Source organism: Pongo pygmaeus, chromosome 5 (assembly GCF_028885625.2).
Source record: "Pongo pygmaeus isolate AG05252 chromosome 5, NHGRI_mPonPyg2-v2.0_pri, whole genome shotgun sequence".
NCBI lineage: Eukaryota > Metazoa > Chordata > Mammalia > Primates > Hominidae > Pongo > Pongo pygmaeus.
This window is the reverse complement of record NC_072378.2, coordinates 55,836,268-55,854,478: the sequence shown is the minus strand read 5'-3', so window position 1 is coordinate 55,854,478 and position 18,211 is coordinate 55,836,268. Positions and strand designations below refer to the sequence as shown.

Here is an 18,211-nt window from a genome sequence, read left to right as displayed (position 1 = left end):
ATCCTCCCGCCTCAGTCTCCCAAAGTGTTGAGATTACAGGCATAAGCAATTGAGCCTGGATGAAGTCTGTTATTAAGCTTCTTTTATTAAATCTACTTCTAGGTATTTGATTAATTTTGTTGCTATTTAAATGATTTTTTGTTAATTTCATTTTAAATTTTTATTTGCTAATGTATAAAAATGAAATTGATTTTTGTATATTAATCTTTCATCCTGAAAACTAGCTGAACTCATTTATTTGTTCTAATGTATTTTTTTGCAAAATAATTCGTTAGGATATTCTATATAAAATATCACATAACCTACAAGTAGAAATAGTTTACCTCTTATTTTGTGATCGTCATGCCTTTTATTTTTTATTATTGTTAATATTATCTCTTGCCTGTTTGCCCTGTAAAGAATCAGTTCTATTCAATATTGAATGAAAATGGTTGTAGCAGACATACTTGTCTTGTTTCTGACTTTAGTAGGGAAATATTCAGTCTTTCACCATTAAGAGTGATGTCAGCTATGAAGTTTTCATAGATGACCTTTGTCAAATTGAGGAAGTCCCATTCATTCCCAGATGGTTGAGTAGTTTTATCATGAATGCATATTGTATTTTTTCAAGTGGTTTTACTGCATCTATTAAGTTGATCATGTGGTTTTAGACATTTATTTCATTAATATGATGCAATACATTGATTGATTTTCATATGTTAAACCCACCTTGCAATGGTGGGATAATTCACAGTTGATCATTGTGTATAATTCTTTTTACATATTGTTGGATTTGGTTTGATAGCATTTTGTTGGATACTTTCATATCTATATTTGTAAGTATATTAGTGTGTAGTTTTATTTTATTGTAATGTCTGTGGTTTTAGTATCAAGGAAATTCTGACCTCATGGAAGGAAATGAGAGTGTTTCCTCTTTTTGTATTTTTTGGAAACAGTTGTGAAGGACTGACATTAATACTTGTTTAAATGTTAAGTAGAATTCAATGGTGAAGCCACTTGGGCTTCTCTCTGTAGGAAGTTTCTTGATTACTAATTCAATCCCTATTCAGATTTCCTAATTCTCTTTGAGTAGGGTACAGTAGTTTCTGTCTCTCTATGAAATTGTCCATTTCATCTAGGCTATTTGTTGGCATAAATTTTTTTCATACTGTTCTCTTATTCTCTTCTTGTCTCTGTAATGACAGTAACGATAGATCAAGCAAAAGCAAATCAAATTGGGAAGATAACTTCTGATGTTAGTGATTTTTGTTTTCTCTCTTTTTTCTTGATTAACTTAGGAAAAGGTTTGTCATTTTCTCTGATCTTTTCAAAGTACCAACTTTCTGCTTTATAGATTTTTTTCTATTGTTTTTCTATGGCTCATTTATTCCCTTTCTAATCTGTATTATTTCCCTCCTACTATTTGCTATGATTTTGATTTTTTCTTTTTTTTTTTTTTTGGTTTCTTTTGGTGGAATGTTAGGGTTTTCTATTTAAAAGCCCTCTTCTGTTTTAATATAGATGCTTATAGCTATCAGTTTCCCTCTCAGCACTTGTTTTGCTGCATTTTGTATGTGTATATATGTTGTGTTTTCACTTTCATCCATCTAAAAACATTTTCTAAATTCCCTTGTGATTTCCTCTTTTACCTATTGATTATTTAAAAGAGTTAATTTTAATACAGTTGTGAATTTCAAAAATGTCTTTCTATAATTAATTTCTAATTAATATAATTTCATCATGATAGGAAAATGTATTTTTTATTATTTTAATTGTTTAAAATGTATTGAGGCTTGCTTTAGAGCATATCTTATGATCTAACCTGGAAAATGTTATATGGGATAAATATGCATTCTTCTGTTTTTGGTGGAATGTTCTATAAATATCAGTTAGCCCAGTGGTTTCATAGTTTGTTTAAATCTTTTATTTCCTTGTTGCTATTCTGCCTGTTTTTGTTTTTGTTTTTTTTTTTTTTTTTTTTGAGACAGAGTCTCGCTGTTGCCTAGGCTGGAGTGCAATGGCACGATCTCTGCTCACTGCAGTCTCCACCCCCCGGGTTCATGCCATTCTCCTGCTCAGCCTCCTGAGCAGCTGGGACTACAGGCGCCCCCCCACCTCACCCAGCTAATTTTTTGTATCTTTAGTAGAGACAGGGTTTCACCATGTTAGCCAGGATGGTCTAGATCTTCTGACCTTGTGATCCACCCGCCTCAGCCTCCCAAAGTGCTGGGATTACAGGGGTGAGCCACCACGCCCTGCCTGTTTTTTCTATCCATTACTGCAAGTGAGTATTAACATTTTCAACTATAATTGTCTAGCTGCCTACTTGTCTCCTTAATTCTACTACTTTTTGCTTGGTATATTTTGGGTTTCAGTTGCTAAATGCATGTATGTTTACAACTTTTATATCTTCCTGATGGATCGACTCCATCATCATTATGAAATGTCCCTCTCTATGTATAGTAATATTTTGTTAAAATTTATTTTGTCTAATTTTAGTATAACCACATTAACTCCCTTTTTGTGATTATTTTAGTACTTCTTCTTCTGTTATTTTACATTTAACCTATTTGTATATGTGAATACAAAGTATGTCTCTTGTAGACAGCATAAAGTTGGATCATGGGTTTTTTTTTTTTTTTTTTAAATTATTGGTTGGTTTTTATCTATTATGTCAAATGTCAATCTATGCCCTTTGATTGAAGTATTGTATCCATTTACATTTAATCTAATTATTAAGAAAATATAATTTATATCTGCCATTTTACTATTTGTGACTTATATATATTGTATCTCTTGTCTTCCTCTATTTCCTCACTACTCCTTTATTTTGTGTTAAATATTTTCTGTATACTATTTTAATTCTTTTATTGCTTTACCTATATTTCAACATTTTTCAAAAAATTATTTTCTTAGTGGTTACACTATGGATTAAAATTAGCAACTTAATCTAAATAAGCTGATTAGATTATGCCAATGTAATTTCAATAGTATAAAACAAATTTGCTCCAATATAGCTCCATTTCCTCCTCCTTTTTTGAATTACATCTGTATACATTATAAGGTGAATCTTCACAATTTTATAGCTATTATTTTATGCAGTTGTTCTTTACATCAGATAACAGAAGATAAATATGTTTATTCTGTCTATAGTATTTACCTATGTAGTTACCTTTACTGGTGCTCCTTATTTTTTTTTTGTATGGACTTGAGTTACTGCCTTCCTGATTCTGTCCCTGCAATTGTAATTTGTTTGCTGCCTATTTTCCCACACTGGACTGATTTGTCATCATCAAATATTATTTATCTTAAGTTCTCTTAGAAGAGTGCTGAATAAAGAGCAGCAGAAAACTTTGTGATAAGAGTTAGGAACAGGAAGGTCTTTCAAAGTCCTTGAAAAGCTGAACTATAGTTTCAGACCCAAATATCTATTACAGTCCATCCTCAGTACCTCACACCATAGCTGACACAGAAGTATGTGCTTAATAATTGTGAAATAAATTAACACAAGCACATGACGATTAAGATTTAGTGTTGAATTATATGAAGGGTCTGAACTAGAAAAAATGCTGACAGATAAATGAAAGGGTCAAGCAAGCTAAGTTCTTTAAAAAAATAAGTTTTAGCAAATAATCTGTAGAATTTCCTGAGTACTCTGAGTCAAATTGCCAAAAGAGATAGAGAGAGAGAGAATTTAAGTAGTTCACAGCAATGCATTAGCTATTTTTTTTAATGAGGCTTAAACGTCTTAAGAAAGTCTGACAAGGACACACAATTTGCTCACTAATAATCTTACACTTACTAATTCAAAAGTACATAACAGATTTCATGCCTCTCTGTAATTTTAAGCAAATAGGACAAGCTCTTCATTTGATGGCTCACTTAATGTAGCCTATGGCGCACATAATGCCTTACAACTTTGTTTATAGACACTAACAGTTGGAAATTGAGAGTTGCTCAAGCAGAATTCTATGTAATCACCCATTTGGGGTTAATTCACTTTATTGTGGCTGCTAAAGTGAGTTCAGCTGAACTTGGTATTTTCCATTCCAATCTGTTTTGTAAATGACTTTAGTTTCACAGCCCAAGCATTTTACTGCAAATCTTCTGAATCATGTGGCTTGTACCAATCAGGATAATTCATGAAAAGAATGTAGCTTATTTATGAATCTGTGATGCAATTTATCTTAAAATTTATTTTAGAGTTTGGGAAATGTCAAACTATATGCTTAAATGGTAGAAAATTAAATTGTTTGGATTTTGGTGTCACTCATTCATTTAACAAACTTTTTAAAACATTTTCTCTGATGGTACCATGTAAACTTTAGGGTAACCATGGTATCATGGTAAAGTTTTACCATGTAAAAATAACAAGAAAGATACATTACAACCTTGAAAGAGTTTTAAAGGTATGTCAATTTGTAAACAAATGAATAAGAAATTATAAGCATATCTTTTATACAATGCACACTAACTAGTAAAAATAAGGAAATAAGTGATAATCTTAACACTGAACATTCCCCAACAAAATCTGAATCTAAATCTAAAATATCTTTATCCCTACATGCTCATTAATTGCTTTTTCCCCTTCAAGAAATTTTTCAGATTCTAATGCATTTCTACAAATGTTTATCATAGTAACTGGGCAATAGATTCTCTGTGTCCTCTCTAAACTTTCCCAGCACTTTCTCCTATTCTACTCACTTTGTTCTTATGAAAAAACAACTGATTTGTGCTGAGCACGTGCTATTTATAGGGATACAAAGATGACAGCGAGACTATCTTTATCTTAGAGTAGAGGAACCAGACAAATAAGAAGCACTATACTGGTATTTCAATGTGCATTTTTAAAGAAATAGTCACATATACCAATTCAACACATGCTTGCTATTTAAATATAAGTACAATTAGTTGAGAGGCCATTATTAAACAACATCTATTAAGATATTTTGTTTAATGAGCACTGTCTATATTTTAGGCACTTGAGTTAATTCATCTAAGCAAGCTTGTCCAACCCACCTTATTTTGTTGTAGTTCTGTTTTGTTTTGTTTTGTTTTAGGCTTTAACAGCCTGAAGCCCTGGTTTTTAGTTTATGTCTCTAGTAATAAGCAGAAAAGAGGGATAGGAAGGGGTTTTACTGGCCCAAGCAGAAATAGAAACTAAGAACCCACGACGGTGTTCTCTCCCTTGGACACCCCTGAATGCATGTAACAAACCTATGAGGAAGATGCTATACGACCCCGTTTTAAAGTTAATAAAGGGAGTCACAAAAACTTAAGCCATTTACAAAATTCATGTCACTGCTAAGTGGTGGAGTCAGGATTTAAATTCATGCAGTCTGGCCCTTGTGTTTTTGACTTCTCCATAGTGTATCATTCCAGATCATTCATCCCCAGTTTGTAGGAAGCTCCCCATTGCCCTGTGATGTGTGATGTTTTCTGTCAGAGAAGAATGTGTCCCCTCTTCATGATCAAGTTTAACCACGTGACTTGTTTTAGCCAATGAAAAGCAAGATGTAACACATGCCGGTTCATAAAAGACATTAAGAGAAAATATACTTTTCTTCCAGTTTTCTTTTTCTCTCAGTCCCAGAATGGCATGTCCCAGAAAGTGCCATTTCTTCAGACTAGGTTCTGGAATGAGAAAACAAATGGAGCACAGTGCCCCAGCCAGCCCTCCCCACTGACCTGTAATAGGAGTGCACAGAACTGTTGTTGCAAACCACATTTTTTAATAGAAGAATAATAACCTAGCAAAACCTGACAGATACAATAATAGGTACTAGGAAGCAGGATGCTGCAGTAACAAACACCCTAAAATATAAGCATTGGCTTCATAGGGAGGTGGAGAATGCTGAGAAAACTGTCACCAACATCTAGAAAATCACCACTCATATTTTATAGTGGTCCACATTAGTTTTTATAGTAAAAAATGACGGGAAACAAAATGTTAATAAATGTTGCCACTGGTTTCACTTATAAGGTCATAAAAGAAATGACTTCTTTGTAAAAGTAGAGGAAAAGAGAAAATATTGAAATTATGAGCCATATAGTGTTAAAAAAATATGAGTGTTGCTCATATCCAGTCAGTGAAAGATGATCTTGAAAAATGCTTTGAATAACAAGGGTTGATTAAAAAAACAAAGACGCATCCTCAAAGACCAAATAAAGTGTTTGTGAAATCTTTTTAATGAATTAAGGTGACTCCAGTAAATCTTTTCAGTTGGATAAAATGTGTCAGAGAAAACAGACTAATGGCATGGCCTTCCACAAGCCTGATAAAGTAAGTATTGGCAGTAAGTTTAGAGAACGAGAGAAATACATCTCTAAGAATTGTGGCATTTTAAGATACATTTTACAAAATGCGAGAGACTGAGCCATATCCTTTTTGTCTCTATCTCACAAACCACTAAATGTATTTGTTGGTGATATCCTTCAAATCATCAAGGTTTAAGTTAAATGTTACCTTTCCTAGGTTAGATACGCTTTTAGTACATTTTGCTCTGATTCTCTGTGCTTATATTTAAAGTAATTTTCACCCTGCATCTGACGATGCCCTTCCTCTAGACTATGAATTCCTCAATGGCAAAAAGTAGAATTTTTAGCTTTTTTGTGAGACATGTATGTGAAAAGTTCATGATATGTATTTGAGGAATGAATAACTGAGTGAATGAATACAAACATTCACTGATACGGCAGAATTATCTAACAATGTGTAGTAACCCCAAATCAGCATTATATACAGTTTTTAAAATTATACATTCTGCCTGATTCTTATAATATTCTAAAAAATGAGATCTTTGAAGTTGGAGATTTAACCTATATGTTCAAATGTTTTAAATAAATCTGATTAAAAATATAACCTTTCAGACTTAGAGTCTCAAAAAACTCTAAAGGAATTTTTATTTGCTATTTCTCATAGAAAGCAAAATTAATGTTATTCCTAGACAAAAGACAATTAATCACAGATGTTAAATTTTATTTCAAATGTAAAGTACTTATTCAGTTTATAAAATACATTTCCTGAATATTACTCTAAAAATGCCTAGACATATTTCTATGTCTAGATTCTCATTACTTTAAAAGAACACACAATATAATAGTTTTCTGAACATGTTATGTTGGTTCAATGCATTCTTAAATTTTGTTTATGAGTGCATCCTAAAAAAAAAGCACAGACAAATTATTTGGAAGGAATAACAAATAACAAATTACGTGTGGAGGAATAACACACACAAAATATTTGAAACTATATACCTGTCGACACCAGAGTTTGCGAAATATTTGCAGATAAGCCAACACCATAAGACACAGTGGTGCCATGTATGTCACCAGAAAGAAACAGATGTGGTACATCTTGGGATAAATTTCACCTAGGATGAAAGTCAAAACAACAAAACCTTACGTTACAATTGGTGGACTTTTTAAAAAGATACATGTCAATGCTTTTCTTCCAAGTGCATATTTACCTTTTATATTATTTCATTGTCATGTTATATATGCAAAGGGGAAAAATAATTCATAATATTTAACAACTGATTTTACTCAGTATATGGGTATACACATGCCAAATGTGAAGTCGTAATTTCACTTAATGTACTCAGAAAAATAAGAATTAGCTATTTCTTAATTTGTGCTACCCAAAGTCAAGTGTTCAGTTATTAAAAGGCCCTTTATTTGACTTGATTACATCTGGCTAATTAACAAAATTAATTTGGGTTGTTCTAAATTTTTATTTACAAAAAGGGACATGAATCAATGAAAACCTAAAAACTAATGCTTTGGTTAAAATGGGAAGAAAATATAAACTCAGTTGGTTGTTCCTTATTAGAATGTAAGTTCCCTGAGAAATGGGAGGCTATTCTCAGTTGTAGCTCCAAATACAAATGTGAAAAAAATTTTGAAAACTAAATACAAGAAAAATTTGACAATGATTCTTTTTGTTGACTTATTGGAACATATACAAAATTGCTCTTTAAGCATAGTATGTCTGTGGTGTGTGTATGCTTTTATTAAAAATACATGTATATACTTTTAATAAAAATGAGAATTTTAAGGCTTTATAACATTAATTTTCTCCAATCCAATATGAATATTTTCTCACTTATTAAGCATAAACACCTCTAGACGGTAGTAATATTTTATTTATAATTAATCCTATGTACACAAATGATACACATCACAGATTAGCCACTTAAGAACAAGTCGATTAATCACTTCATGGCATTGTGGTTTAATATTTTAGCTTTTCTAAATTATATTGATTACTAACTTTGTAAATGCTCTAGAAGATGTATATGTATTCCCTACCTAATACATATATATATATTCCCTACTTTATATATATACATAAATACATAAATAAATTCAGATTCCCTACATAATATATATTTTATATATAATATATAATCATTATATATTATATATTTATAAATTTATATATTGTATATTAATATTAGATATAATATTCATATATTATATATTACATATTTTATTTATATATAAATATATAATATATAATAAATTATATATTACATATTTTATTTATATATAAATATATAATATATAATAAATTATATATTATATACTTAGATATAATATAATATTATATATTAATAGGTATTTATATGTAATATTATATACAACATATAATATATAACATATAATATATGATATATTATATATAACATATAATATATATTATATATCATATATTATATATGATACAGCAGATATCATATATAATATATCATATATATGATATATAATGTAATATATCATATATATGATATATAACATTATATATCATATATATGATATATAACGTTATATATCATATATCATATATCATATATATTTATATATTATGTTGGGAATCTGAATTTATTTATGTATGTATTTTTTTAATTTTTTATTCCAACAGGTTTTGGGGGAACAGGTGGTGTTTGGTTACATGAATCTTCAGTGGTGATTTCTGAGATTTTGGTGCATCCATCACCCATGCAGTGTACACTTTACCCAATCTGTGGTCTTTTATCCTTCACCCCCTCTCCCACACTTTCCCCTGAGTACCTGAAGTCCATTTTATCATTCTTATGCCTTTGCATCCTCCCACTTATGAGTGAGAACATACATTGTTTGGTTTTCCATTCCTGAATTACTTCACTTAGAATAATGGTCTCCAAATCCCTCCAGGTTGCTGGGAATGCCATTATTTCATTCCTTTTTATGGCTAAGTAGTATTCCATGGTATATACATACCACATTTTTTTAATTCCCTCATTGATTGATGGGCATTTGGGCTGGTTCTACACTTTTCCATTTGCGAATTGTGCTGCTGTAAACATGCATGTGCAAGTATCTTTTTAGTATAATGGCTTATTTTCCTCTGGGTAGCTACCAGAGTAGGGAGACTGATGGATCAAATAGTAGATCTACTTTTAGTTCTTTAAGGAATCTCCACACTGTTTTCCATAGTTGTTGTACTAGTTTACATTCCCACCAGCAGTGTAAAGTGTTCCCTCTCCACCACATTCATTCCAATGTCCATTATTTTTTGGCTTTTTGATTATGGCCATTCTTGTAAGAGTAAGGTAGTATTGGCCAGGCACAGCGGCTCATGCCTGTAATCCCAGCACTTTGGGAGACCAAGGCAGGAGAATCGTTTGAACTCGGGAGGCGGAGGTTGCAGAGAGCTGAGATCACGCCACTGCACTCCAGCCTGCGCGACAGTGCGAGGCTCCATCAAAAAAATATTAAAAATAAAAAATAAAAAGTGGTATTGCATTGCGATTTTGATTTGCATTTCCCTGATTGTTAGTGATACTGAACATTTTTTCATATGCTTGTTGGCTATTTGTATACCTTCTTTTGAGAATTGTCTATTCATGTTCTTAGCCAACTTTTGATAGGATTGTTTGCATTTTTTCTTCCTGATTTGTTTGAGTTCCCTGTAGATTTTAGAAGATATTTTTGTACTAGTATTCGAATATATCATAATGGTCTACCTACTTTTACTGCAATGTAAAACAGGAAGCAATATATCTTGCATAGATTCCATAGATATTAAATGTAATTAACTCATTATAATTCTAATTGAATGCTAACACAACAGAGCTGTTTTGTTTTTCTTCTAAAATTTACATACTTTATTTTGACTTTTCTATTGACAAGGGGGTTTGTCCCATAGTATTGTTGAGGAATAATGCTATTACCTCCATGCATTTTATTCTTTTCATTACTTCATAAAGGGGATGTAGAAGCATGAAAGCTTGGTTATGTGATCAGATTTGTGATAAGGGCAGTTTACAGTCAGGATTAATCAATAGTAAGCATGATGATTGTCATAATAATAGATAATATTTTTTGAACAATCATGCATTTGATTCTTGCTGAATATATTTTAACATACTTATGAGTTTAATATCTTCCACAATCTTATTTCCATAGGATGTCTTTCAGATGCAGTTGAGTTTGAGTCTAATTTTCTCCATATTCTTCCTTCTAAACCCATCTTCTCTTTTGGTTTAGATGTCTTTATCCGCTGCAATCTTCAGCGGGGTCAGTAGGATTCATGTGTTGGCAGGTCTAAGAGACCAATTTGAGGTGTCATTTTTAGCTACTCTCTGGCCCACGTAGCACTCACCTACCTCATCAGTTTCTAACTTTCTTTCAAGTTGATCCTGTAAAGCAGGTCAGTTATGTAAAAAGTGATAACATTCAAGCATTCTGACTGGAGGAATAACAAACAGTCTTTCCCTTTGAAGTACCACAGCCTACACAGCATTTGGTGGGCCAATTTCAAAGGAATCTGAAAGTGACCTCAGCACTTCCCAGGCACCTAAGAGGCTTTGAACTTTTATTTGTTTTAAAGAAGTGTTACACGAGCTTTCCTCGTTAAAAAATCTATATAACTTTGAAGCTTACTTACCTGTGAAGCCCTGTTGTCTGTATAAGACAAATTGAGTGGATAGAGGAAAGCAGATTTGACAGGAAAATTTTTTTCACTGCAGCTATGGATAGCATCACTGTGATAACAGTTTAGCGTTTTGAATAGATGGTAGTAAAAGCTCCTATGTGGTTGGTATATTTATGAATAATTAGAAAAAATATGTAATTGACTGCTAAATGCACATTATGATAATAAACACTGATATGGAAAAAAGATCAAGCAAAATTATACTTCCAGGGTAGGATAGCTTATTTGAATAAGGAGATTATAATAGATAACTAGGGAAACATGATAGTCTGAGCTGATTAAAAACTCAGATATGCCATTGAAATTTTAAATTATGTGTGATGAGAACATCTTTGAAGTCTTTCTGTACTTCATAAGCAATGTCTTCAATGTATTTAAGACATTCGTATATAGCCTAGAATATAGCTACACAAAATTTGTTTCACATAAGCATTACTTTAATTTAAAAAGTTTTAAATATTGATAATCATTAAAAATTACTGTTTTTACTCAACTAACGAATAAGCACAATCTAAATAAATTATATACATATGAAACTAACTAATAAGGAACAAATGTGGATCTTTAGTCTTTGAAATCAGAGATTAAAGAGTTATATCGTATATTTGACAGGCAAAACTTAATTTCTCTCAGATGACTTGAGGTTCATTATTCAGCCAGCATGTTATCTTAATTATCTAGAAACTAGAAACATTCCTCTTTCATGGTACACTTATCAGGAATTGAATGAACAATAAATTAAATATAATTTCCCAATATTCAACTTGGAATGTCTTTTCAAAGTTGAGGGGTTCATTAAGTTTACCTGAATCTTTAATATGTTTTACTATCTTCTCCCTAATAAATATGTTTAATAAATCTTCCCATTGATAGACATATACACATATTTATATGCTTTCAAACCTCATAATAGGCCAGATGCCATAATTACTTTGACTGTAAAAACGTTTCCATTTTTTTTAGCCTACCAAAGAACAATTTGTCAGTAATATTCAAAAAGAGAGATGTTACTAATTTCCAGTGTCCAGAACAATTGACCAAGGGTACATGCTAATTAAACACTGGATGAATGAATAGTGAAGAAAATATAACTTTGATTGAGTGTATAAAAAGAGTTATTTTCTTTCTTTTTGAAGACGGGGCCTCGCTCTTTTGCCCAGGCTGGAGTGCAGTGCCGTGATCTTGGCTCACTGCAACCTCCACCTTTCGGTTTCAAGCAATTCTCCTGCCTCAGCTTCCCAAGTAGCTGGAATTACAGGCGCCCACGACCATGCCTAGCTAATTTTTGTGTTTTCAGTAGAGATGGGGTTTCACCATTTTGGCCAGGCTGGTCTCGAACTCCTGACCTCATGACCCGCCCATCTCGGCCTCCCAAAGTGCTGGGATTACAGGCTTGAGCCACCACACCCAGCAAAGAATTTCTTTCTATAGGATCTTTCCTGTAGAACTACGCATTTACAAATGAAGCAAGCAAGAAATTCTGGGTTAATTTAATAATTTTAGAAGTATGAAATGATGTGACTGAAGCAAACAGTAAACACATACAAATGTATATTTTAAAGATTATTAAAATAAGTATTTACATTATTTATATGTTCTTGAGTGTTGTGTGTGTCTGCCAGAAATCATAGCTTATGGTTCTTTTTATGAAGAAGTAATAGGCAATAATGAATATAATTAGTTTTAGAAATCATTTATCCATATATAATTACATATTTCTGGTAAATATTTTAGTTAGACAGAGTTCTCAGTTATTTTGCACCATGAGTAAAACAGCATTTACAGAACTTTTCCAAAAGTTATTTGATAGATATGTATCAACTGACCAAATTGCTTTTCCAAATTTTTTTCCACTGCCACATTGGTTGTAGGATAATTATGATACTACTCTCTACTTTTATAACTACATTATTGATTTAACTTAGAATAAAGATAAGAAACACAGATTATGAATTAATCTCAAATAGAAGATATTTTACAATAGTTTTAAAAATCAGGCTAAATGACAGTTGGCCTTTAAAAATGTTTGAATTTAGAGAGATGACACTGTAAAATATAATTTCCTATGGTTTTTTAAAAAGTTGTGACAATCACACATATACAAAGGTTTAACATTGTAAGTTGAACATGGACTTATAAATAGTTTACATGAACAATGATTTTACATGCTATGTAGAAATCATCATAATAAACGTCTAATAAAAAAGATAAAAATCTGCCTTGAATTGTTTTTTCTTAAAAATATTCTTAGCAATTTCATTTAATATTTAAATGAGTGTATAGATTTAATTAAGTTGGATTTTGTAGCTAATCAATTCAGTCCAATAATACTTAATTTTAGTCTTTATAAGCATTTAATTATAGGCTATTATAAAATCACCTTCAAATAGTTGTCTTAAATGACTTCTGAAGGCTAAGTTTAGATTTTTACATATTCAACAATTGTTTCCTTTTTTTTTAATGAAAATGTCCTTGCTAGAGTTATGTAATAAAATATCAGAGTAGAGATGAGTTTTATGTATTTATATTTACCACTCAGAGGTAATTTAAAAATCATACATCTATTTACTTAATCATAATAACTGAACAGGAATCCATGACTTTGCAATCTTTTTGTTCGTGGAGGTTACTGTTACTTGATTATTCAGGGAAACATTGAAAAAAGAAAAGCTTATAAAAGCAACCCATAAACATATAAGTGAAACTAATTGCCAGAATATTAGAGAAAATACTGCTGACACATATTGAAAAATATTTTTATATTTTATCTAATTGCAATCTCTATAAAACTTAAGGAATCTCAACTTAGGAGTTGGAAGCTTTAGATTTAAATGTACCTATTTGCTTCATAATCTTGAAAAAATAATATAATCTTTCTAGGGCTAAATTTAGTTTCGAATTTAATACAGGATTCTGAGAAAGACCTTTTTAGGCTTTCTAAATATAAATCAGTGTAAAAGGATCATATAAGAGACATGTCACAGTCAGTCCCCAACCCATCTTCTTTCAAAACTCAATTATTTACACTAGCTGCCCCTATGTTCCAGAAACTACAACTGCTGACTCAATTTCCTTCTGCTTTGTAATGTAGTATCCATGATGTGGATTTTCTTGCTTTCTGGACATCCTTTTCCCTCTTCTCAGTCTGGAGAATTTTTGCTTATCTTTAATGATCTGCTGGAATGTTAGCAGCTCCTCTGTAAACTTTTGTTCAAATGGCCAGAACTGAGTTTGTTCTCTCATTTGTGTTCTCAGCATTTTGTATATAAATATATTAAAATATTGATTACCCTATAAAAATTTGTTCATTGGCCTTTGAGCCTTATTATATAGAGTGTGCTCCCGTAAGCAGAGTCTGTTTCTCTCCAGGTGGGCACAATGCCTGACATATACTAAGTTCTCAAGGTGGTGTTTGAGCATTAAATGAATGGGACATAAGACCCTTCATAAATATTCCTACCATTTTGGAAATTTCCATTGATTTTGTTTTTGTCTGCACTATTAATTTGAAAAATCGGAAAAAACTGAAAATGATATAGAGAAAAATACAGCAAAAAAAGTTGGAATGTTAAAAAGAAAAAGTAAATCTCAATAAAAGACAGATATTTGATATTTGGGGTAATAGATAAAGCAAATTATAAAATTTTAGTTATTATAGGTCTTACAACAATATATGAAATAATCCCAGACTCTCTTAAATATTATCTTGCTGTAGATATATCCTGTAGTATATGCCTAATGTATCAGTGATTGGCTTTTTTTCCTTTCGGTGTTCTAGTACAAACACCAAGGTAGAAAATAACAGAAATTCAAAGATTACAATATTTAAGAATATTATCCTTAACCAATCCCTGGTGTGCACTGCTTGTTTTGATACATCTTTCTAATAAAAAACAATTTTAACATATGAATTCTCTAAATATCAGCCATTTTAGTATACGTACCTAGAAGAGGTCAGATTGTTTTTTTTTAAATATATATTTCATGTGATATATTGGAATCAGTGCATGCTATGCTGAAATGCAGGGTTATTTTATTTTCTGTCATTCTTTCCTGTGCCCAGATTTGTGCTAGCACCAGGTGTTGATAGCAGTTTTCTCACTGTTACACAAAAACCTCAGACTGACTCTAACAATTTCTAACCAAAGAAACATAAAGCCTTCAAATCTGATTGTTTAAATTTCACATCATACTTGTCAGATGGGAAACCAGATTGATTCATAATTAATATAATTCTTAAACTGGATAATAATTATGCGAGTAGCAAAACTCAGCAACTGAATGTATTATGAATAGAGAAAACAAATTTGGATTATTTGACTTAGAGAACCACATGCTGACTCTGGCCATGTTCCCAGGACCATGTGATCCAGGACATGGTCTTAAAATGAAAAAATTCAGTTGTATTTGAAGCCCATTAGGGACCCTGACACTAGACAACACAGTGTTGAACCATCTTATAAATCGTGTATCATTCCAGAATACATAATTGGATTTGTATTCCATATTGCTTTTTGTTTAAGGAGTTTAAGAAAAATAAACAAATCTGAATTGTAGAATAATCTCCTTTCATTTCCTATCTGAAAGATATGAAAATGAGAAAATAATAGATAACATTTCCAAAGGATTCAGATAGGTAGGGTTATTCTGTGAAATTGTTTTGAAATTCAAGTTGGTTTTGGTGCTCTTGCAAAACTGTATTCACAAATGTCAATAAAATATATAAGCCCAGCTTTACAATGGCTATGCTAATCCAATTTTCAATTTGCTGCTGTAATATAAGTGTCAGTTGATGGGCCATAAGGTACTTACCACCCCAGCGCTCATCACACACCGTAAAGAGGGTGGTTTTATTGGCTAAGCCTGGGAGCATGGTGCTGCACTCCATGACGATGGCCTGAGGAATCATTATAATGCAGGAGACAATCCAGATGATGACAATGCTGTTACGGGCCCGCTTTGCTGTGCTCTTAAACATCAAAGGGTGACAGATTGCATACCACCGATCCAAGGCGATACAGCTCAGTGTGAGGACAGACACAGACACTGACACGGTCTGGAGACAAGAAAAATCATAGTAATAGAGAAGCACCAGCTGTTAAAAGAATTACTCTTAATATATTTCCTATATGAGAAAGGTAGTCACAACATATAAGCAAATTCAAAGTTGCCAAAAATAAACAATCCATGCAAGTGCTTTCTATTTAAAAAGAAATTATATCACAAAAATAAAATATTAGAAATATACTTTTAAATGTAAATTTATTGTTAAACATGAAAAGGTATGATGAAAACTTTGCAATCTTTTTTTATTCCAAATGTCTTAATTTATAATATGGCATTCTTTAAATAATTACTGTAATTATTTTATCCCGTAACTTTTCCATTGATTGGAAGAAATCATACCCTCATATAGAAAAAAAAAAACACATATGTTTAGTTCAAACTGGAAAAGCCTCACTTATAAAGAATAATGTCTTTTTTTTTAAATTATCACATAGAAATTTGATTGAAATTATATTTAATTAACATTTTTTAATTATGGGTAGCTTATTTCATATTTTCAAATAATAAGGGCTATTTGTACATCAGTACATTTTCAACATGTAGCACCCAAGGAAAGTTACGAGTCATGTTAAAAGAGAATTCTGTATGCGGATCTCCTTACGACAGTTTGCTCACTGCTAGCCTAGTCAATGTGATTCCAAAAACTAGGTAAGTTCACCCAGTCAAAATTTTTATATGAATAACAATGCCACAAATCATTCTTTAACTTGGCACTTTAAGGAAATAACAACAAAAAAAATCATGTTAAAAATGCCTATATCCACATGATTAGTTAATGTAATTATGTTCAATGTGCTTTCTTATACTGGATGAAATATTGATTCTGATATCACTCTCAGAATCCCCTCTCCCTTTAAAAAGACTTTTGATTTCTTTTACATGTTTTTACAGATTGTTATTTATTTTCCTTTCAGCATGTGTAATGTAGTAAATTATTTGCTTAATTTGCTTAGTTATCATCTGTTTTCTCTATTGGAACAAAGCTCCATGGTAGGAGGGACTGCTTCTGTTTTTTTCACAACTGTGTCCCCAATATCTGATACAATATTTGATATCCATTATGCATTTAAGAAATATTTTGTTTTTAACTTCTATTTTAATTTCAGGGGTACATGAGCAGGTTTGTTACCTAGGTAAATGTCTGTCATGGGTGTTTGTTGTACAGATTATTTCATCACCCAGGTATTAAGCCAAGTATCCACTGGTTGTTTTTTCTGATCCTCTCCCTCCTCCCACCCTCTACCCTCTGAAAGGCCCCAGTGCATGTTGTTACCCTTTATGTCCATGTGTTCTCATCATTTAGCTCCCGGTTATAAATGAGAACATGTGGTATTTGCTTTTCTGTTCCTGCATTTGTTTGCTAAGGATAATGGCCTCCAGCACCTTTCATGTTGCTGCAAAGGACATGATCTCATTCTTTTTTATGGCTGCATAGTATTCCATGGTGTATATGTTCCACATTTTCTTTATCCAGTCTATCATTGATGGGCATTTAGGTTGATTCCACATTTTTGTTATTGTGAATAGTGCTTCAGTGAACATATACTTGCATGTGTCTTTAAAACAAATATTTGTTAATCCATTAATAGTGGTGAGCCTTAATTGAAGACAGTAGATGTAGTCCAGTCATCTTCTTCTATTTTTCCGTCCTGGTTATATTGATCTCATAATATGTGAAAAGGGTAGATATCTCTGTCTTTTACATGAGAACCTTTCTTGTTGATATGTTGATTATAGGTACAAATGAGTGAAAGAGATCTAAGATCCAGTGCAACAGTGCAGAAAGTCTCTGGGCTGTCAGGATGAACTATCTGTTCTCTCTCTCTAATCAGCTTGCTGCACACTATTGAGTCACTCACTTTACAGCTTTGGGCCTAATGTGTGTGTTGTGTGTGGTGTGTTGTGTGTGTGTGTGTGTGTGTGTGTGTGTGCTAAATGAAGGAAATCAACAGGATAAGATTCTTATCAAGTATGATTCTTTTGTTTCTCTATGGGAGAGGCAGAAGAGTATAGTTGGAATCAAGTCTGCAACCAGGCTTTCTGGGCATGAATCCCATCTGACTTACGGAGTGATCTTAGGGAGATTATTTAAACTCTCCATTCCTCAGTTTTCTCATCTGTAAAATGTGGACGATTAATAGTACCTAACCATGGAATTGTATGGACAGTTAGTTAAGATGAAAATGT

At 31.9% G+C, this 18,211-nt stretch overlaps 1 protein-coding gene across 2 annotated transcripts in view; it reads right to left on the bottom strand.

Moving 5' to 3' along the window:
* The window catches only part of HCRTR2 (hypocretin receptor 2), a 254,837-nt gene that overhangs the window by 14,853 nt on the left and 221,773 nt on the right, over window positions 1-18,211 (bottom strand). For both annotated transcript variants that reach the window (XM_054492660.2, XM_063665690.1), the window contains exons 4-5: window positions 15,770-16,013; window positions 7,237-7,352 (exon numbers count right to left, since the gene is read on the bottom strand). In XM_054492660.2, coding sequence (XP_054348635.1) covers window positions 7,237-7,352; window positions 15,770-16,013 — 360 coding nt within the window. The remainder of the gene's footprint in view (window positions 1-7,236; window positions 7,353-15,769; window positions 16,014-18,211) is intronic.